This window comes from Aphis gossypii, chromosome 3 (genome assembly GCF_020184175.1).
Source record: "Aphis gossypii isolate Hap1 chromosome 3, ASM2018417v2, whole genome shotgun sequence".
NCBI lineage: Eukaryota > Metazoa > Arthropoda > Insecta > Hemiptera > Aphididae > Aphis > Aphis gossypii.
Window position 1 is genome coordinate 8556164 of NC_065532.1, and position 22995 is coordinate 8579158.

At 29.6% G+C, this 22995-nt stretch overlaps 3 protein-coding genes across 11 annotated transcripts; 2 read left to right on the forward strand and 1 right to left on the reverse strand.

The window, feature by feature from the left end:
* Window positions 1-477: 477 nt before the first annotated feature.
* Window positions 478-4673, reverse strand: LOC114133146 (synaptobrevin-1-like). Its single transcript, XM_027998805.2, has 6 exons — window positions 4613-4673; window positions 4077-4165; window positions 3888-3966; window positions 1677-1756; window positions 1550-1601; window positions 478-1084 (listed from the first exon to the last, which is right to left on the reverse strand). Exons 2-6 carry the CDS (start codon window positions 4158-4160, stop codon window positions 1062-1064), a joined length of 318 nt encoding a protein of 105 aa, XP_027854606.1. The 5' UTR covers window positions 4161-4165; window positions 4613-4673; the 3' UTR covers window positions 478-1061.
* Window positions 4079-14758, forward strand: LOC114133145 (facilitated trehalose transporter Tret1-like). 7 transcript variants are annotated; one of them, XM_050204410.1, is made up of 9 exons: window positions 4093-4225; window positions 5556-5643; window positions 8584-8659; window positions 8717-8804; window positions 8889-8970; window positions 9072-9189; window positions 10748-10939; window positions 11022-11317; window positions 11762-14758. In XM_050204410.1, the coding sequence occupies exons 3-9, from the start codon at window positions 8596-8598 to the stop codon at window positions 12527-12529; spliced, it is 1608 nt and encodes a 535-aa protein (XP_050060367.1). In that variant the 5' UTR covers window positions 4093-4225; window positions 5556-5643; window positions 8584-8595; the 3' UTR covers window positions 12530-14758. The 7 variants fall into 7 exon arrangements, with proteins under 7 accessions (XP_027854603.2, XP_050060367.1, XP_027854604.2 ...); XM_027998803.2 differs by lacking the exon at window positions 4093-4225 and adding an exon at window positions 5089-5260; XM_027998802.2 differs by lacking the exon at window positions 5556-5643 and having other exon boundaries at window positions 4079-4225.
* Window positions 14759-15244: 486 nt separating this feature from the next.
* Window positions 15245-22753, forward strand: LOC114118915 (facilitated trehalose transporter Tret1-like). Of its 3 annotated transcripts, none has more exons than XM_050204413.1 (7): window positions 15245-15392; window positions 15540-15803; window positions 16214-16292; window positions 16480-16597; window positions 17126-17317; window positions 18264-18559; window positions 20628-22753. In XM_050204413.1, exons 2-7 carry the CDS (start codon window positions 15718-15720, stop codon window positions 21492-21494), a joined length of 1638 nt encoding a protein of 545 aa, XP_050060370.1. In that variant the 5' UTR covers window positions 15245-15392; window positions 15540-15717; the 3' UTR covers window positions 21495-22753. The 3 variants fall into 3 exon arrangements, with proteins under 3 accessions (XP_050060370.1, XP_050060371.1, XP_027836149.2); XM_050204414.1 differs by having other exon boundaries at window positions 15247-15392; window positions 15686-15803; XM_027980348.2 differs by lacking the exon at window positions 15245-15392 and having other exon boundaries at window positions 15439-15803.
* The last annotated feature ends 242 nt before the right edge of the window (window positions 22754-22995 follow it).

Sequence of the window (22995 nt, forward strand, 5' to 3'; positions counted from 1 at the left end):
AGTTTTGTTAATATAAAGAAGTATTAAAATTATAATGTTTAAAAAGTTTTGTTTTCCTTTTACCTTTAGTTATACCTATAAAAAAAAATGTTGATAATTTTTTAAGGACACATGGAAAAGCATTTGTGATTATTTTTTGGTAGTTTTTAAGACATTTAAATCCAGGCCTTATATATGAAAATTATCTTCAAAGTGCATTGGCTCTTATATTTTTACAGCATACCTGAAATAATTAATTTATAAAATAAATATTAAAATTTAAAATCTGTCAAACATGAATAAAATAAAAATAACATGCTAATTAAAATTACTGAAATTAAATGCTTTGTAGTTCTTGTAGTCATGTTAAAAAACTTAGCTTCACTACATACAAGTAAAGTCATACTTTTATACTTTGTAAAATACTGTTACAAAAAAATACATACATAACTAGTAAAGGATATTATTAACATTAAGGATTTTCTAAACAAATTATAGTTTAATTATTTAAATCGATGTTTTCATAGTATATTTCCTAAAGCTTTCAACATTTTAACAATACATATAAAGTTATTATTAACAAAAATAAATGTTGTTGATAAGATTTACAAGAAATATATATTTTATTATGCATCAGCTTACACTATAAAAATAATTTGTTTGATATAAAAAAATAAAATAAATATTATATTCAATACAATATTTTATTACCATAGCCAATTAAACCTCAAATTAAATTAAAGTAATAATAAAGGAATAAATTAAAAATGATTAATGATTAATATTAAAATTTAATTTACTGTACAATGTTGAATATTTTATGAACAACAAAAAAAAAAAAATTCAGTTTATAATTATTTCGATTATTAAAAAATTAAATAAATTTCTAAGATTAAATAAAATATTTCTGACAGACAAATAGTTCAAATTTGTATATAATGCAATGTATTAAAAATGCAATTTTGTAACCTCATTAATTTATTATTTATCACAATTTATATTAATATTAATATTAATATTAAGTTAATGCATTCAGGATGTAAAATGATAATTCTTCTTTTTCTGTTCATAAACAACATTACTTAATTGGAACCAAAAAATGACCCTGTAAATAAAAATATTTAATTAATTGTTACAATAATAATACTATAATTTTATCCTAACTATTATTGAGAATATACGAACATTTTTTTAATATAAATTTAACATATTTATAAATATGGCATATATATATATTTTTTTTTATGAGCGGAAGTCAGCATTTTATTTGTTTTCTGTTTTTGACCCATATATAATATGAAAAATTGGGTTCAACAAAATAAATTAAGGTTTTATTTTTATTATTATAATGAACAAATTTATCAATTATAAAGTTAATATTATGTGTTTGTATGTTGACCCTTTTTATGAAAAATACATTTTTTATGGACATTGAATATATACAATATTACAATTAAATATTCTAATTGTAAGTGATTTTTATTGTGTACTAGCTGACAATAGTAATAGTAAACTGAAGTCCTAGTAATATCAATTATTATATTCAAATAAAATTGTAAAAACAACTCACCAACAACAAGAATCAAAAGAACTGCTACAATAACTCCCAAAAGAATCATCATCTAATAAAATAAAAATAAATATATTAAATTAATAATGTAATTTAAGTATTTAAGTGTATTTTTAGTACTACAAACTTTTAAATTTTTCCACCACATCTTTCTTTTAAGTTTTGTAGCATGTTGCTCAAACTGAGATGCACCTTGCTGCAATACATCTGAAATATAATTATTTATGTTACATTGAGAGTTAATTATAATCAATAGAATACATTTTGAAACAGTACATTTTAACAGACTAGTCAAATAGATTCTAATAAAACAAAAGCATGGTGGTTCTAAAAAATGTTTATGTTTTTGAAAATTGTATATATTTTAATCAACGTTTGAATGAGTAGTTTTGGGTTATTTATGTTGGTGTGTTAATGATAATTTAGTTCCATAATAATTGGTTAAGAGACAATGCTAATTTGGAAATTAAAGAAATTAATATTAACCTATTGACATTTTATAACTTTGTTATGAAACACTACTAATTATCTGGGAATAATAAATTTTAAATCCAATATTACACATATTTTATATTTTAAAAAATAAAACCATTTTTAAGGACAGAAACTTATCATTCAAATTTTTATAAAGATTTTTTGACACAGTAGACTATTTAAATCATATAAAAATTCTAAATAATTTAAAATATGGTCTTTTATTGTGTATTTAAAAATGTCAAAGAATTTTTTGTAAAAAGAAAAATTGGCTAGTTTAGGGGTAAGGCTGGTTATATGCTTGGCAAATATGAAATAACCCTTTAGTCATAGATGATAGTAGATTTGTTTTAAATCATTATAAATTCTGCTTTCTAGGTATAAGATAACAATCTTATAAATTATTTATTGTATACTGATTAATACAGTATGGGAAGAAAATTATAATATTCTTATTATCAGCATATGATTTGTAGTATGTTTTTTAAACAGGTACATGAATTCCAAAGATAAAAATGTTTTAAAGTGCTGAGTCAGAATAATTTGAGTATAAGAAATACACATAACTATCATTAAATCTTTAACAACTATAAATACAATTGAACTAATTTTGAAATAAGCAGCTAAAATATTTAATTTCAATTTATATTAAGTACACATGCATATTCTACTTAACAGACGTTTTAATACTTAAGGTATCTAAAAAGTCAATTGTTAAATAACAATCAACAGCAGTGTCTTTTATTATTATTTTATGCCAAAATAACAATATTAATTTTAGTAGCCTATTAAGAAAATATATATATGCATACTATAAATGCATTCCACAAATGACACTACTACAAGCATGATAAATTTTTACTACAGGAAATAAAATTCTGTTATTGAAACGCTATCTACTATATATGGTTATTTAACCAAACTTACCTTCCTACTGAATAATTGTAAGCATAAACAAAAATCAATTATATTAAATTTTTGTAGAAAGGTATAATGTAGTATTTTTGAATATTTATGCAGATTAATCATAATAGGTAAACAATATTAATTGTTTGATAGGGTTGTTAATAATAATGAGGCTATCAAATCCAAAAATAAGAAAGTGAAAATGTATATTTGTGTTTTTATGTATTATTAATAAATACAAAAAATAGTTTTCAGAACTAAATATTTAACAATTTATAATATTTATTATTTGTTTGTACAAATCTGAGGATTATTATAACTGTATTCTTTAATGTTTATTTGATCATTCTAAATAGTTGATTTTGTGTAGTTACTTCAAATTATGTTTTTGGAAATCGATTTAGTTTTAAATAAGAATATTTTTTTATTTGAGTAAATTATAGATTGAAATTAAATTACATTTGCTATTAGAATAGATTATTATAATTGGTTGTATAAATAAGACAATTAGTGTAACATACATATTATCTAAATGTTTAGTTATATAGAAAATAGTTATTAAAAATTTAAACCAAGTATAATTCAGCACTATATAATAGTAAATACTTATTAACTTATTTAAAAACTTTTTTTTTTATAGCTAAATTTTTCAAATTAATTTAAAACCATTGGACATAGAAAAAAAGTTTCAGTTTTTGTTACTAAAATAAAAATGATAACTAGTTATAATAGATTAGTCAATATAGAATTTAGTTTTTTTTTTCTGAAAATTAATGATTTTTGAATCCATATAACCTAAGTACAACATACTGCCCCATCATCAACTTTCCTTGCATTGAAATAATAACATAAACCACATAAGATAACTAAGAACATAATTTTGTTAGGTTCTTTTTTAACTATAATGATTAAAATATTTATAATATTTAAAAATTATAATGATTTATATTTTATGTACCTGCACGATTGTCTAATTCTGATAATTTCTGGTCTCGTTCTAATACCTTTTCAACATTGACTCTCATAATTCCAACGACCTTGAAATATTTATACATGATTAGATAATTTTTTATTGAATACGTACAACGCTGATAATGCATTCATACAGATAAATTTAATAAATAGTACACAATGTGCTCATACTGACCTCATCAACCTGAGCCTGGGACTCCTGAAGCTTCTTTTGGGAGTCTGTCGGTTTTTTTGTGCTCTGTCCTTTGTTGTCAGCCATTGTGCCTGCAAGAATTAACGGAACCACTATCAGTGACACGGAAACTTAGAAACTAAACGTAATAGGTATGTGACACAAAGTTATATTTAATATTATAATGGTCGGGGCAAATGTTTTCGCGAATGGCAATTATCGGAAAACAGAAAACGTCACAATAAACACTTTGGTGGGTAAACAAAGATTAGCGGATCGGCGTTGGGATGTATGTTAGTAGTGTGCTAATGTAATGTTTTGTACACCTGCACATAAACCAACATTGTAAGTTTAGTACGCACGCCTATCGAAAACAGATTTAAACATAGACAGGTACCTACTATGCGGCATTACGCAGCGCAGCGTTTTACGTTCGACCAAAGGTTGTCATAGTTTCCGGATGCCGAAAACTCAAAAACGACAGTTGCGCGCGGCACAGGGACGTGATATTATCGTATTTGATCGTAGGTAGTACTCACCGGAATTTTTTTTAAGATCTATTGGCCGGGTAACTGATGCGATTCAATGGACGACGTAGATGAACGTCTGGTCAAGGGCGGGACGTCGACGTCGGAATTTTGCGTCTCTGCGGTCTGACTGACGACACTGGCGTACGGGTGACGATTTTTTAATCGATCACGGCAATAATTGAATGACTGACGCAGTATCGAGAATAGGTCTGCCCCGATCGGTCCTCCGATTCGCGTATCGCAATTTTAACTGTCTAAGATTAGGAAATAAAGAATAATAATTGTTAAACGAATTAATGCTGTGCAACTAGTGACTACAGATGACTGAAGAATAGTGATTGGTGGTGATGCAATCATAAAGTGACGTCATAATGATTGATACGGAACTATCCCGGTGACGTTGTAAACACTTTGTTGTGGTTCGGAACGTCTTTGGCACATGTCCAACGATTCGAGCGCGGGCTTAACAGTTGCGATTACCCGCGCTTTCGCGATCTATGTTTTAATATTTATCGTGTAGGTAGTTTATTTTTTTTTTGGAAAATTTTTAAGATCGTCAAGTGATTAATATTATTTCAACAATGAATTTATACTACTCTAAAGTCTGAATTTGATCAATAACGTATAGATAAAATCGTGAATAGTGAATTGCAATAGGTACAGTATTCGGAGTGTGATATTTATTTTTATTATTATTTACTTATTTAATATTTAACAATCGTTTTGTATAATATGCTTATACTTTAACTAATATTTGAAATTTTAAAGTAAAATGTATTTAACGTTTTTTACCGATTACCGGCAGATGTATAGGCATAGATAAAATTAGATAAAATATTAGATAAAATATTTATTTTTTGAATTGTTTAATTTCACCGGTTAGATAATTTTATAACTAATTTAATTACTCAACAAGTTATTGTCTCCAAAAGTAACATTTTTTAATGTACAGTGTTCGTCAATTGTGCCGATTTTTCTGGACCACCTGAAATCTATACCTATACATCTTTTGCGCCGGTGGATTTATCACAAATTAAAAGGTATATATCAATTGAAAATATAATATTATGTAGGTACTATAATATTTTTAGATATTTTATTTTAATTAAATAGACAAAAAAAGTACGCCATAATAAATGCATACGTTAACATTATGAGTCACTATCAAAAACCATAAAAATACTTGTTGGGAATCTAATTAAATTAAATTATTAAATCTTAAATACGATCGAACATATAGAATAATAACATATAAATTAACAGTCATCTCACCAATCGTAAAATAGGAAACCTGAAAACATAAATGCAAATGATGTCAAAACAATATTGTTTATTTCTCAACTTCAGTATCGCTGCCGCCGGCGCAATTTATGTACCTATTTATAACCTTTATTGTACCTCAATGTCGTCTGGCGTAGATAGTTGATAACTTTTTTTTGATAATTTTTTTCCTTACTTGTGATTTCTGCCACAGTTGAAGTATTTCTATAATTTAACGTTAACTCAACTTATTTTATTTTCATTTACCTTATCCATCTTGCAGGTTAAAAATTATTTTGCAATACTAAGTATACTAATATTAATCGGTAGTATATTACTATAATTTTTTTTTTGTTAAGAGTTAATGGAACGACGGATTAAGAAGTTATATCTTATAATAATATATTATTCTATGTACATACACAATATCATATGGGCACACCTTAGGTTAACGTACTTACTGCTGTACTGACCGGATGCGTATAAATTAATAACCACGCAAAATGTGAATCGAGTCAGTCTCATGCATTCTTGTTAATAATACATCTCCAAAAAAATTGAAGTCTGTGTAGTGTATACGCTATTACGTAATTGTTAACAATGCCCACTATTCTATTGTACATTATAGATACGCTATAAGTACGTTAATATGTTAGCTGTTGAATTTAAAACTTGGTTTCTTCGTTTGATTTTCTATATAACACAGAAGTTGAAAGGTGTATTAAATAATTAAATTAAACTTAACTATACAGACTAAAGTGGACTCTCATCTCCTCTATTATTATTGTATGATGCATGATGCTACCTACGTTTAATATTGGCTATTATAGCAACGATATTTTTGCCATAAATTGTTTATGCCTATTAACTATTATATACGTGGAAATCTAGACAATAAATTAAGAAAATATGCAATTGCTTAGTATTGAAAATCTATCTACGAGCGGTAAATATACTCTTTAAACGCATTTATTGATGGACTTATTATAAATTATAAATCCACCTTGATGAAGCTATTTAAATTTAATATAGGTCATTTACACGCAATATTTTTGGAAGCATAAGTGTGGGATTTTGGCGATTTTAAAGGAACCATAAAATCAGGAGAGTTTACCATCGCCCTAAAATTTATCTTTTTTAAACAAATTCAAGATTCAAACAATTTTTAAATTTTAAATGGAGCGATGAATGTATTGATTTTACAAAATTGTACCTATCTTTGTTCTTTTTCTGCCTGCTATCACCTTAAGGTAGTAAAACCGCTTTGATATTTCCATTTTGAGGGTAGTTTCTGGTAGAAATTGGATCTAGTTGGAACTTTGACAGATGTAAAATAAAAATATCTTAGTGTTTTTACCTACACGGTTCCTTATAATAGTTGTTCAGGTTTTGATATACCTATATATATATAGCTCAATATTAATGTAAATATTTTGGAAAATTGAAAAAGTGTAACAAAAATAGCTTAAACATTAAAAAAGTTCGAAGTGTTCTTGAATAATAATTTTGAATTTCAATAAAATAATTAAAATCGTTCAAATTCGTTAAAATTTAAATTTTTTAAACCTATAAGAATAAATCGTGCCACTAAATTGTATTAAATTTATTAACAGCTATATTAACACACATCATAAGGGTATTTTTATAAAATTTTTAAGTTTCTTGGTTGGTCAAGTAATAAAATTTTTATGGACATTTATAGAACAAAAATTTCAAATATTTAGAAAAAATGTATTATGTATATAAGATGGTAATATTAATACATAGTGAAAACTTAAAGTATCCACAGTTATTCCTTTTGGAGTTACACATGTAAAAAAAAATGATTTTGTTGGCTTAAAAATGTTTGTTTTTCCTTAATTGTATTTCTTTTTGCCAACACTTTTGATATTCACTTTCTTGCTAGAGAAGATACTAAAGTAAAAGATCAAAGCATTTTTTCTGCTCCAAAAGATCATGGCAAACACACACTAAAATAAAAATGATTGTGAAATTATTATTTCATTTTTGTAGACTCAAAATGACTTAAATTTGGTATATTGTGAAATATTGGAGAAATATATCAAACAAAGTTTAATGTTAAAGTATACTATAGACAGAAAATAAGGTTTCATACAAATAATAATGTAATTAAATATTTAAATATAAATAGTTTTTTGTATTTATAAACTATAGGTACTGAGTCAACATAAAATGTAATAAAACTGTCAAATCTATTGTTATCTTGTTTTAGGATAAATAATAAAAAGGATCGTAGAAACCAGATAAGTTATCTGTTTATGTTATTTCATATTCTTTTAACTTTTCGTGATTAAAATTATTCGTAGAAATAATAATGTCGTAGAATTATGACATATGTTAATAGATCTTTACAAATATATATGACAAACATCATTTCAATATTAATCTGTCTTTAGTTTAGTGAACTACTAGTCTATACTTGAAGATTATTAATAATAATATCAATGTACAGGTTCCATCTCTATGACCTTAATGATTATTGTTGCTATAATTTGATAAATATTTTCTAAGTCGTATTGTAATATATAATAATACTATGTATATATAACATATATTATATTTTGAAATATTTAATCATATTTTATAGATAAAAATTATTGCAGTTTGCAATAGATGTTACCTACAGGCTACAGTACTAATGTACATAAATGCTAATGCCTAGAAATATTTAATACTTATTTTGATAATTTAATTTTTAGGACAACAGCAAGATGAGTAATACAGATCAGAATGTGAAAATTATTGCGGATAAAATCACCACGCCCGAGAATAATAGTACGTAATTAAATTATATCATATTTTAAATAATTCAATTTAAAATATTTATTTCAGAATGTAATATAAACACTACAACTATAATTAGTGTAGACAAATGTGTAATTAATGATGATGGTCAAAATAAATTAATTGAAAACAATAGGTACGTATTATAATTAATATGTTACATTCCTTTACATAATTATTTCATAAATTATTTGTTTAAAATAACTACATCTATCTGCAGGAATGCAGAGAATAAAATCATATATGTTGAAGATGAAAAATTGTCAGTTTCGAGTCTTTCATGGAGAGATTTATATCCTCAAGTAGGTTTTAAATTTTAAATTCGTTCCATTAATTATATATATTGATTAAAATAATTATTTTTATAATTTATATTGTATAACTTATAAGATCATTTTTTTAGGTGTTGGCCAGTTGTATATCTTTATTAATGGTCATTCAACCAGGAATACATTTAGCTTATTCAAATAATATGTTGCATCATATGCCAACAATAAATAAAGAACAATTTTCATGGATAAGTAATAACCATTTCATATTTAAATTTTAAAATATTAATTTCTAAAACTGAATGTACGAATGTACATAATACCTATTATACATTTAATCTAGTAGGGATAACATTAATAATAAATAATAATCAATAATAATTCAATTAATTGCTAAATTCTAATAAGTATATTGAAATATTTTTTTTATTAGCCAATGTTAAAATTATAACTCTCATATCAAATATTCACTAGGTACCTAAATAACAATATATTTTAGTATCTCAAAGTATAAATAATGAAATTATTATTTTATCTCTTAATTATAATAATATATTATAACATCATTATATTATCTACTAATTTAAAATTTAAATGTACGTATTTGTAGGTAATGAATATAATATTAGTAGGTATGTGTTATAATATAAAAATACCAAATTGTAATATTCTATATTTATAAATACTATTAAACTGTATACTACCATATTCATGGTTTTTAAATATTAAGTGTAATGTTTTTAAGAAAATCTAACCTAACAGAGGTTAAATAAATTCTTAACATTGAAATTCACATTTTAATTGAGACTATAAACTCGCGAATAACTTAAAATAATCATTTGACTATAATGAAAATAAGAAATTATATAAGTTAATCAATTTTCTCATAAAAATATACATTTTACAGATTAAAAATTAAAAAAATTAAAATATTGTATTTTAACATTTTTAACCATTCTACATTAATATGAACCTAAAATTTCTTTACAATATAATTATACATTAACGTTATAAGTTTTTTTCTGACGAAAATATAAGAAATTTATTTATCAAAACTTTTGCTAGAAAATACCCTATTTTAAAATCATAAAATAATAAAATAAAAATAAAATCTAATTAAATACCGTTTGAATTTCAAATAGGTAACAACAAAATGCTTTCGATTGTACGTATCGTAATTATTTTTGTAGGAATACCTAACACATCAACGATTAAAAATATGATTCATTGAAATTTACATTATTATTTTAACGACCGTCACGTTGATTGCTACTATTATTATAATTATAATGTTTGTTTTTTTTGGAAAATGACAGGGGAGACATTAATGACAATGTTTGCCCTGAAAATTGGTCCCTTCGATTTTCGAATAAATGCCGTATATAAATAATTGGCTCCGTCGAAAAAATTTAAAGAATGTATTGCTGTATTTCATAACAGTTTGCTAATAATAAGACTTATGTCCGTTAATAAATAAATAATTTAATTTATAACCGATCAAAATTCGTATTTTATTTTATTCCATTAATAAACCCATTTCAACTTTTAACACACCGTGTTTGACACTAAATGATATCTTAATTCCCATTTTTTATTAATGTAGTATTATGCTGCAAAAAAAATCTTTTGTAAATTGTAGGTATCACATAGAAAAAAGTGGCTAGGGTCTTAATTGTCCGTTTACTATCTATACCTAATATAAAATATTTAATAGCTTTTTAAATGTATGTATATAAAATAACGTGTATGCTTTAAGATGTGTTTAAGTATACCTAGTTAAAGCGAATTTTTATGTTGTTCTTTATGAAAGCAAGTATTTCGGTTTTGTGTATACCTATTGGAGCGATCCTCGTCGGTCTGGTGATGGATAAAATTGGTCGGAAAAACGCTTGTCTCCTAACTTGCTTTCCATTACTCGCATCGTGGACAACAGTGACCATCTCAAGTTCAGATAACATCTACACGTGTTATGCCTTTAGGGTGTTGGGTGGAATCGGGGCAGGTATACAAATGTAAAAATCCATTAACAATGTAATAACATATATGTTGTATTAAAATATGTTTATATTTATCAAATCAATCAGGAATGACTACAGTGGGCTTAGTGTACGTGTCGGAAATCAGTCACTCGTCTTACAAGCAGATATTGTTATCTCTTAATAGCGTTTTCTTTTCCGGTGGTATACTGATATCTACTTGTTTAGCAGATTTAGAATGGAAAGTCATAAACTTCTCTTTCGTCATCTTCACTATCGTCAATATGGTTCTCATAATTATTTACTTGCCGGAAAGTCCGATCTGGATACTGAAGTTTAAAAGTTCGGAGCACATTGATAAAGCCAAAAAGGCGGTGAAACAGATTTACCCGAACGACAATCAGGTGGGACATACAATTATTATATTAATCTTGTACTAAACACGACATTATTGTTTAATTGATTTTTACGAGTATTATTACTATTATTATTTTTGATATTGTACTTTATGTACATAGTTATATACATAATCCGAATTGGTTTCCGGTATCTAATATTTTTATGCAACGATTGTCAAATTGGTACCCATTGTTATTTTTCTTCAATATAATCTTCATTATACTTGTACATCACGTAGATACCTTTAATCTAAATTAGCGATAATAATTCATAAAATCTATAAAGTAAAATCAAATCATGATATCTCTCGAAACTGGCGTGACGGGCAACATAAATTAGGAAAAAAAAATTTCAAAAAATCGGCAAAATCGTTATAGGTAGGCGGAAACCAATTCATGTCCGTTCGCAATTAATATTAAGTATTAACGACCCGGCGGCGTGTCGCACAGGTGTTCGAAACCGAGTGGAGGAGACTGAAATCCGCGTCGGACAACACCGCCGGCCTGGACGCGCAACAACCGTCGTTCGTCGAGTTCGTCATGTCCAATCCCGAGGGGTACAAGCCGATAGCCATACTGATGGCGCTGCTGCTCCTCCAGCAACTGACCGGCGCCTACGCGACCATATCGTACGCGCTGCCCATACTCAAGTCGGTGGTGCCCGCCGCTTACCCGCCGGCCGTCGAGATCCGATCGCTGGCCGCGCTGGGCGTCGTCAGGTTCGGTTCCGGCTTGCTGGCGTGCGCGCTGTCGTTGCGCGTGGGCCGGAAACCGCTTCTGGTGTTCTCGTGCACGGCCATGGCCCTGTCGTCCGCCCTGGTGGCGGTCGCCCAGCGCGACCGCGACGCGCTCGCCGTCCCGTGGGCCCTGTGCGGCGTCATGCTGTACATGTTCGGCAGTTCCGTCGGCGTGCTCGTGTTCCCGTGGACGCTGATATGCGAACTGCTGCCCACGCCCGTCCGAGCGGTCGGCAGCTGCGCGATGGTGTCGTACGGTTACCTGATCATGTTCGCCGCGCTCAAGGTGTTCCCGTACGTTTTGGCCGCCGTCGCCGTGCCGAACGTGTTCGTCGCGTTCGGCGCCGTGTCCGCGTCCATGGCCGTGTACGTGCACTTCGTCGTGCCCGAGACGTTGGGCAAGAGTTTTCGAGAGATAGAGGACTACTTCAAGGGACCGAGTGCAAAGACCGTTCGGAGCAATACGGCGGCGATGACATAAAATCATACTATTATATAATATTATTGTATACATTCCCAGAGCCCCGTGTTTGGTGCGAATTTTGAAACCGCTCCACTCCTCCTCGTCGATTTTGAAAGGGTAAACCTACGTGTAATCAGTAAATGTGGCTCTATAGAGCTTTATACTTCTCCCTCTCTCTCTCTCTCTCTCTCTCTCTTTTCAGGTTTAGCATTTCCAATTATAAAATATGTATACCTATAGATTAAAATATTTCACTATCATCGTAAGAATTTTGTTATAGTATAATGCACCGAATATGTTTTTAAAAATAATTTTTATAGATAACTGTTCCTAAATTTAATAAACGTTTTGATAAAAAAAAAAATTGATACCTGAACTTTAAATGTAACATGTTTGATATTCAAATAGTTTAACGTTGTGTTTTGTGAACTCTCTATCAAATCCTCACCTCGAGCTATCAGATTATTGAAGGGTTGCAAATACTACAAATTCGCTCTTAATAATTGTATCCTTACTTTTATTTTGTTTTATTTATATTATGTTTATAAAATACGTATAATTATTTGCAAATTATATATTATATATATAGCAGGGACGGCAAATCCATGGCACGCGAAAAATTAAAATATCAATATATAATAAATACAAATATTTTGAACATACGTCTTATTGAATATAATATATATAATTTTTTTCATGGTGGCACGCTCGAAAAAAATAAGGTAATTTTTGGCACGTAGTGTTCAAAACGTTTGCTGTCCCTGTTATATAGTATAATATCTATTCCCCCGAGTAACCGAGCTTAGAATAAATATTACATGTAAAGAACTATATAGGTATTGTTGAACACCACATATTTATGTAGATATAGGCAAGGCCGTAACTAAAAAATTTTAGGAGGGGACGTCCAACATTTTTTTAAATATAGATACTGAACATTTGTCATTTTTACGTTAAAAATATAAAATTTGATCATTATCGTTATTAAAAATATAAGTCCCCGAATTAACATATTCAATTTATATATAATATAGTTAATTATTTAATAATAAAAAAATATTTCTACTTTTAAAAATTTCGTTGAAGAGAAAGTAAGGATCCTTGGACCCCCCAGTTACGGCCTTGGATATAGATATCAATTTCAATAAATATTAATTAATAGGCAACCCACATATGGTCTTATGCTCGTTCCACCCAAACATAATCTTCCTCTATTCGCCAACGTTCTATTTTTGATTTAATATGATAAAGTAGTTTTTCTTTTTACACAAGATTTCAAGTTCAACATTTTGAAAAGTACTGTCTCAGGATTAGTTTGATTTAGCATAGCCTAGAGAGCACCACAAGGAAGTTACTTCTATTACGTTTTAAAAATATGTATTGTTAGATACATACGTCATACTTATCACTTTATTAGTTAATTTCAATAACATAAATAAGTTTATAACAACTAATTATAAATGTACTTACCTATGTTATAGAATGATGATTATTTTAATGTTCCTACATAGTACTAATTTATTAGTTCACAAACACAACTTTTTAATTTATACAATTATTATTTTAATGTAGGTATAGTGTACACAAAACATTTTTAGAGAGTAATAAAAGGCGCTTCTTCGTATTGCCCTTGGGTTATTCTAAATAGCTTAATTAAACTAATTTTGAGACAGCTTTTCAAAATATTAAACGTATAACCGTGCACAAAAAGAATGAAGTTATTTTTAAGTGCAAAGAGTAAACTACTTTATCATATTTATTCGAAAAAGACGCGGGTGAATAGAGAAAGGTCATTTTTGAGCGAACTAATAGTTGTGCCAATCTCGGGTGTCCCAGAACAAAATTACTTATGCTTTCCCACCCCTTAATACCTATATTATTATATATTTTATATATTATACGCTCATTTTAGGTATTGTCGATATTCGGTGTGTATTATATTTTGTAATTAAAAACCAAATTAACTTAATATTATTATTGTATACGAATGCACAGTGATAACTGATAAATTATTATAGTTCGGTATATAATCTATTAATTGTAGTGATGACGTAGAAAATATACGTTATAATCAATACGAAAAATATCTTGTTATTGTATACGTCGTAACTTGTATAATCCATTAAGTAAAAGTAATATAACAATATGTTTACGAATTGTGAATCCTCGTTTCAAGTGTAGATAGGTGTTATGAATGTACAATATTTATGATTAATAATAAACTGTTAACTGATTTTATAAAAATGATTGTGTCGTAATACAATTTATTCATTGAATATATATAATAATTATTTGAATTTCGAATTTAATTTACAGGTAGATTAGATAATAATAATAGTATTAAGCAACTAATAATCCTGATCATCACGATTTTCGTTACCTATATGTGTTTCAACAATGATATCAATTTTATAAATAAAATCATTATCTATTGATATTTCTGGCATAAGCTATTTTGAAGTATCTCTATTGTATAATCTCTATTCTAGTATAAAATTTATATATTATTTTGTTGAATTTTTTATTTCTTTATTTTGTACACTTTCATACATAAAATAGTACCTAGTTATCTATATTTACTTACTGCTAGTACCTATGTTTCTATATAACGTATTGCGAGTATAACCTGGGTATACCGAATTAAAATTTTAAACAAATTGAATTTGATTAGGCAATATAATAAGGTATGTAAACCTAATATGATTATTAATATTATTATATTTAATTATCGTATTCGTATATTACCAGCATAGACGTTGGTATTTTTGTACAGCCGACTAGGTATACGATTGTCCTGAATGTATGTTTTATAATATTATTGTACACTGTAAAAGATATTGTACTGAACTTATAGGCAATTACTGAGTTTTTTATTAATAAGGTAAGGCCTAATATTATTACGTAATTACTTAATATTTTAGATAACGTTTTAGTTATATTCCGTTTTTAAAAAAATAATACATACCATCATAATATAATGAATACCTAGTTAGTATGTATAATATATTAAATCCGTGATTTTCACTAGGTGCAGCGCGTGTAATTTAAAATATAAGATAAGGCATATTGTTTTATATCAAAGTACGCTAAAAAGAATTGAATTCGTACATTGGATCAATGCGTATACACAATATACGTTAGATAATACGCGTATATTATAACATGATGTTGCAGCACATATTTATGGTTCATTCATTGTATACACAATGGCGTATAGTACGTTTACTACACCACTTATTTCCAGAAATTCTTCTGTCTGGAAAAATCATCAAAGCCTATCGAATGGAATACAGTGAGTAAAAAAAAACTAATAATATACATTGTGAAATATGCGTATAATAACAATTAACATGATATTGCGATTATATTATTTTATTGTTATCTATTATTATTATATTAGTTCATTATTATACCTTTTTGCATTTTAAAATGTTCAGTTTTTATTTTTATACGAATAAATGAATAATCAAAATATATTATATAAAGCATATAATATATGCTTTATATTAAAGTTTCGCAACCTTAATGAATATTGATTTTTACATAGTACAATTAGTTGCTTTTTTTCTTAGGGACATTATATTTTGTATTTCATGAGCTGATTTCTAATTTAGATCTTTTTATAATTTACTTATAAATTAAGACCTATAATTATTTTCTACCTTTTAAGTGTTTCATAAATATTTTTTGTTTTTATAATAGATACAAATCAAATGATATCATATCCCACGTCGAACAAAATGTCACGAGCAAACTGTCTAAGGGAGATCTTTACCCTCAGGTTAATATGATCTTATTATTATCACTACCGATTAGTTCTCGATACTGTACCAACATTTCACGACTCTGTCAAATCTAGTAAAAATTAAAAAATTAAAATTATATACATTTGACTTCTTGAGAAAATATTACTTACAAAAGTTTTTTTTAATATTGGGATGATGCACATTAATCGTATTTCTACCTAGATATTGGCAAGTGTTGTTGCTTTTTTGTTGGTCACTCAGCCCGGAATTAATATGGTATACTCAAACATATTTCTGAATCACTATGAATTTACAGATGTTTCAGAATTATCTTGGTTAAGTAAGTATAATATACCTTAATTATCAAACTATGAAAATACTTTAGTAAAAGAATACTTTTCGATTATCTACGGGTCATTATAGATAGATTTAAATTAAAACTAATTATACGAACGTCTTTATCGTTCTGGAAAACTGTTTATCCTGTTATAATATAATAATTATTTCAAAGACACAACAACATACTTATCTACCATTATAATATTATACCGTCTTGTATTTTGATCGGACTTTACGTATACTCATTGACTAATTGCTAAAAATTAGATTTTTGAACAGTAAATGGTATCAATTATGGTTAGTGGTATTTTTGAAATGCCGTGATTGAAAAGTTACAGAAAATACCGTTTATACCGGTAATAACATATTATTTTAAAATTTCACTAGTTTTAGGCTTAGTTACACTAATAATGTATCACTTGGGTCATTGATCTCTATAAGTCAGCCGTTCTGACGCCAATTGAAATTCCTACTAACGATTACACAACAGTCCATTATTTTATATAACATCATTATGTTTACGTTTTAGCTAGCATTCTAGTGCTTTGTACACCAATCGGGGCGATTTCCATTGGCGTTATTATGGACCGGATCGGCAGGAAGAACGCGTTTTTACTCACGTGCGTACCGCTCTTGATATCCTGGTCGATCGCTTCGGTTGCTCGGCCAGAAAACATGGGTTTGATCTACGCGTGTCGATTTTTCGCTGGTATTGGTGGAGGTAAGACTTGGTAATTTATAATATGCATATGGATATGGATATACAGTCGATCTATTGTAAGGCACCTTATTAAAATAAGTAATAGTATACCTAAAAACAGTTATTTGATGAGTTTTTACAAACAATATAAATTAATTTTCTCTTAATATCCAAATATGTTACATATATTATAGTTGAAAATATTATTAACCCAAGAAAATTCACATTAACTTTGTAATACATAACTAATAAACACTTGTTTGCTCTAATTTCCCAGTCTTGTGATTTTTATTTCTCAATTTAGGTTAGTATTGTAAAATCATTGAAATATTGTTTATTTTGTTTATAATTATGTAAATACATAATTCAGTGGCTATTTTTGTGTGTACTATATGACACACTTTGTACACTACGAAAAATAAAAATGTGTACGACCCTTATGGTACTATATAACATTTTACAATCATACCTTGGACAAATTGAGAGTAACTATGGAAAAACAGAAAAAATAGCCACTGATATATGTATATTAATTGTAGTATCCCAGTTTGGTTTATTATGTTAGTAAAATTAGTAAGTAGTTTTATTATAATCAATTATAATGAATAGAATAGAAAAGATACGTTTCCCAAGTAAAGTAAAATGTAATCAAAACTTGGTTGAATCAACAAAATTATCTGATTTTCTATCCAACTATTTTCAATAAAAGGGTGGTTATAATTTGAAAATAAAATTATATAAAGTTTGTATCGACATGAGACACTTTTTAACAATGCTTAAAATTGTATAGTAATACTCAATCAAAGTATTTGAGTACTTAACTACTTAAGTTATCATCATTGAGTTTAAAAATGTCAAAAATCGAAATTTAAAGGGAGAGAGGTGCATGTTTGTTATATACCTACTGTATATTATAATAAATCGTAATAACGTATGTACAAATGTTTGAACCATTTTCGATTTACAGGTATGACGTCCATGGTCGTCGTTTACGTCTCGGAAATAGCTCACTCTTCGTATAGACAAGTGTTGTTGTCGTTGAACAGCGTGTTTTTTTCGGTGGGCGTATTGTTCGCAACCACTGTTGGATCACTGTTCCAGTGGCAGGCAGTCAACGTGATATTTTTCACATTTACAGCCGTTACAACAGTGCTCTTGGCCATCTTTTTACCAGAAAGTCCGGCTTGGTTAGCCAAGTTTCGGACCGACCGTATGTACGACGCCAGAAGTTCAATGAGAAGAATATACCCGAGAAACAACCAAGTTAGTTCGACAATTTCTCTAACTCTGTCTTACTAATATTAAGTACTTCCACAGCGATTTTAAAACTTAAAACTCGTTAAATATATGGTACCTATTACCTATACGTAGAAGTGCAATACTAATGAATAATGGTAATAATAAATATAATAATATGTTCTAAGTACCAACATTTAGGCAAAAGAACCCTGCAGAGCATAACGGTCTATCTAATTTTTGGTTTTACTACAAATATTCTTAAAAGATTAATTCTCACATCTATTTAAACATCTATCTTAAGAAGACATTAACTATATTAATTACTAATTTATATTAATACTTTCTTTTTTTAAAAGAAAAATATCTCGACTTAACTACGGTTTATGAGATAAAATAAGACAAAAATATATTCACAACGTTATTCTCAAATTTAAACATTTTTTTATATTTCAATTTATACTTATTAATAGGTATTTTTTTGAATATTTAAAAATGAAATAATGACAAATATCAAATAGCGGGAATACCAAAAGAATTGTGCAATTTTACGTAATATGTCTCATTCTTATACTTTATAGATTAATTATTTTCAACCAAAAGCTGTATAACTGTAAACTGTGTACATTTTAAATACAGACTATACAGTTTAAAAAAACTTGGTAATGAATGTTGGCACATTAATATTATTAAATGGTAAATTAATAATCTTATTAATCTAATCTTAGCAACTTTCTTGCAAAGTAAGTCATCGTCAGACTAAATTTAAAAAAAAATTGCGTTTATTAAGTATTATTAATTTATTAATTATTGATTGATTGCTCATCAAAAATTACCTTGATTTAATATTCTAAAGCGATTTTATTCATATTCGAACTTTGGAGAAAATATAGGTTATTATACCATTTTATTTAATGTAAGTACTCCAATATTTTCTTATGGTTTTATATTGGTTTTGTATTTATTTATTATAATATCAGCAATATATATATTATATAATAATAACATAATATTTTATGCAGTTCGATAATCTTGAATTCGATGTTACGATGCTCAAGGTACAGAGCGTGTTAAGTGAATGTGTGATACGTTTCCGATGTATTTTTAAACCCCTTTCACTATAAATCATATTAAATAGATCAATAACATAAATAACATAAATACCCTACCTATTATCAATAAAATTAATCGAATCGTTTTATGAACTCTATTCATTATAGGATAAGAAACAAATAACAATGTTTGTATGGTAATATTTATGTTTATATTGTCTGGATTATATAATAATTGTACGTATCAAAATGTGTAAATAACAGTTTAAAAATAGTTCGAAGTTTCATTGCATATATTATAATATATTTAAAAAGATAACTTTTACAACACACTCGACGAACGTGTATGTGCACGTGCTCGATAAAATACTATGTACCTAATAAGTACATATTATAATGATTAGACATTTGTGTATACCTACAAATACACTCGAGATTCGCATAAGAATAATTTATATAATACATAACTGTAGCTTAAACACAAATTATGCGTAAAAATACATTAAGTACGAAACTATATAGTTTATATCAAAAACAGTTGAAACGTGTAGGTATGTAGAAATAGTATCCTGTCAACATTCAAAGCCGACGGAATATGTGCACCAGAGTTATATTTTTTTAACGAGGCTTGAGATTAAAAAATAAAATATATTAAACAACCAATATATTATTATACGACTTTAAACTCGACCCGCAAGCCGCAAGGTCACAATAAAATAGCCGACGCGCAAATGTGTCGTGTTTATTTCACAATTATAAATACATACAGTTACACTCATAATATATGTACGAAATACAGGTTTGGAGTGCAAAATCACATCAAAACAATGTACCCAACAACTCGTTTTAATGCGCGCACTGATTTTCAATAATAAAAAAAAAAAAATCGGGGGTTTCTAGGTGACAAAATCACTAAAGTCCTTTAAAATTTAAATCTCGAAACATCCGTTTTCGAGAGCTCTTTTCGGTGAAAAAACGGTGGTTTCCCTCGATACGAATTCTTTTACGACAGAGTAACGGTCGTGTATTTTGTTACTGCGCAGGTGTTTGCCGAGGAAATGGATCTGCTGTACTCGAAGACGACCGCGGACGAGACGGCGGCGGACGCGCAACCGCCTCCTCACTGCAGCGGTTGCGGACGATCCGCCCGGTCGCGGCGGAAGCGGAAGTGGTGCGGCTGGTGGCGTTCGCCGCAGCCGCGGACCGTGACCCGGCCGGTGCGCGTGCTGGCCACCGTGTTCCTGTTGCAGCAACTGAGCGGCTGTTACCCGGTGATATTCTACGCGGTGCCCGTCATGCGGTCGGTGGCGTGCACGGCCAACGTGGTCGGACCGTACTCGGACATGGACGCCATGGTGGCGCTGGGCGCCGTCCGGCTGCTGACCAGCGTGGCGGCGTGCGCGCTGTCCACGCACGTGGGCCGCCGGCCGCTGCTCATAGCCTCGTCGTTGGCCATGGCGTGCTCGGCCGCCCTGGTGGCGCTGACCTGCGGCCCGACCGCCGCGCCGCTGTTGCCGCTGGTCGGCGTCGCCGTGTTCGCGTGCAGCGGATCGGCCGGCGTGCTCGTGTTCCCGTGGACGCTGGTCGGCGAACTGTTGCCCGTCTCGGTCCGGGCCGCGGCCGGCGCCGCGCTCGTGGCCTATGCGTACACGCTAATGTTCGTCGTGCTCAAAGCGTTCCCTTACGCGGTGGCCGACGGCGGCGATTCCGTGGCCATGACGTTCGCGTCGTTCGCCGCCGCGTCGCTGGCCATGGCCGCGTACGTTTACGTCCGCCTGCCCGAGACGATGGGCAAGCGGTTCGACGAGATCGAAGCGCACTTTGCCGCCGCCTCGGACGACGACGACGACGACGACCAGGTCGGTCACGACGCCCGCTGCAAGGCGACGACCTATTCGACGCCGCCGTGATGTGTCGGCACGGGCCGTCGCGTCTCGCGTTATTGCGTGAGGGGCCCGACCACTTGACCGCAGCGCAGTTGCCATGTGTGTGTGTATATAATCGTTATATATATATGTGTGTGTATAATATACTGCACGATGACGTCTCGCAGGAAAATTATCCTCTATCCGCCTTAGTTTTCGCATGTTATAGCGTTTTGTTTTTGAAATTTTTTTCCATCTCGCAAATCGTAAGTCTGTGAAAACTGTAAAAGCCAACGTTAGTCGGCAGTTTCACCCGAACGATACCTAACCGGTAACGAAATTAACGATTTTATCATTACTATAACACAGTATATAATCCATTAGTGTCCGTCTAACTCGCTGCACTGTCCGATTCGTGCGACCGACACCTCCAGTGGCGTAGACACGATTTCTGAAAGGGGGGAGGGATCAAAAATAGAAAACGACATAGCTAAATAGGAGGGGAAAATCGGAAGGTCACCCACCCTCTCAACATTTTTTACTTAGGTAGAGAAATATTTAACAATAAGAAACAATAAATATTATTTTAATTAATTCAAAATTCACATCAAACACAGTAAGATATGTTATAAATTATAATAAAGTATAATTATAATTATCATAGTCGTCATCGACCATTTCGACCAAATAAACATGACTTTGCTATAAATAAACCAAAATAAAATTTTAATGATATTCAGTTTTAACAAAATTGTTAAAATGCAATACCTCAATTGATCATAACCCATAATATAACAAAATATTACATTTTAGTTCATAGTGCATACTAAATATAATTCTAAGTAAAAAAAAAAAATAATGACAATGGGGGGGGGGATTTGACCCCCACATTCCCCTCTTGTGTACGCCACTGGACACCTCTATATGAACCCGCGTGTTTTTAAATTTGTCGTAAGCACTACATTTGTATAATTCTTCCGTGTGGTTGCAGAAGAAATAGGATCGATGGAATACAATAATATAGTATTATAGTTATTACAGTAATAGCATGCGTGGTGTATAATAATATAATATACGAATACGATTGTTATGAAATTTATAAAGTGCACTTTTTTTTTTACCTGTTTATAATCGCCGTTCGTGTTTTTTTTTGTATTTGTAATTTATTATTATTTTTTATTAATATTTTATATTATGACTTCGAAAGTATAATAATATGTAAATCAAAGACTTAAATTAAAAAAATGTCGAGTGGTTTTACCTCGGCGGACGCTGAAAAATAAATCGATACGTTGTGTAAGAAATTATGTAAATACCGTCCTGTTTTATTATAATATTATCAATTATCATATTATTATATAAGTATTCATCCCACAAGTCACGTTTAAGTTACACGACTTACAACGGAAAATTCTTCGAGTACCCCAAAAACGGGGACACGAAATAATTCCACATACCTACAATGTACACGCGTGTTCGGTGATTTTATATATTATATTAATATTGTATGGTGTAAATATTTAATAGAGTTCACGAATGATACTGT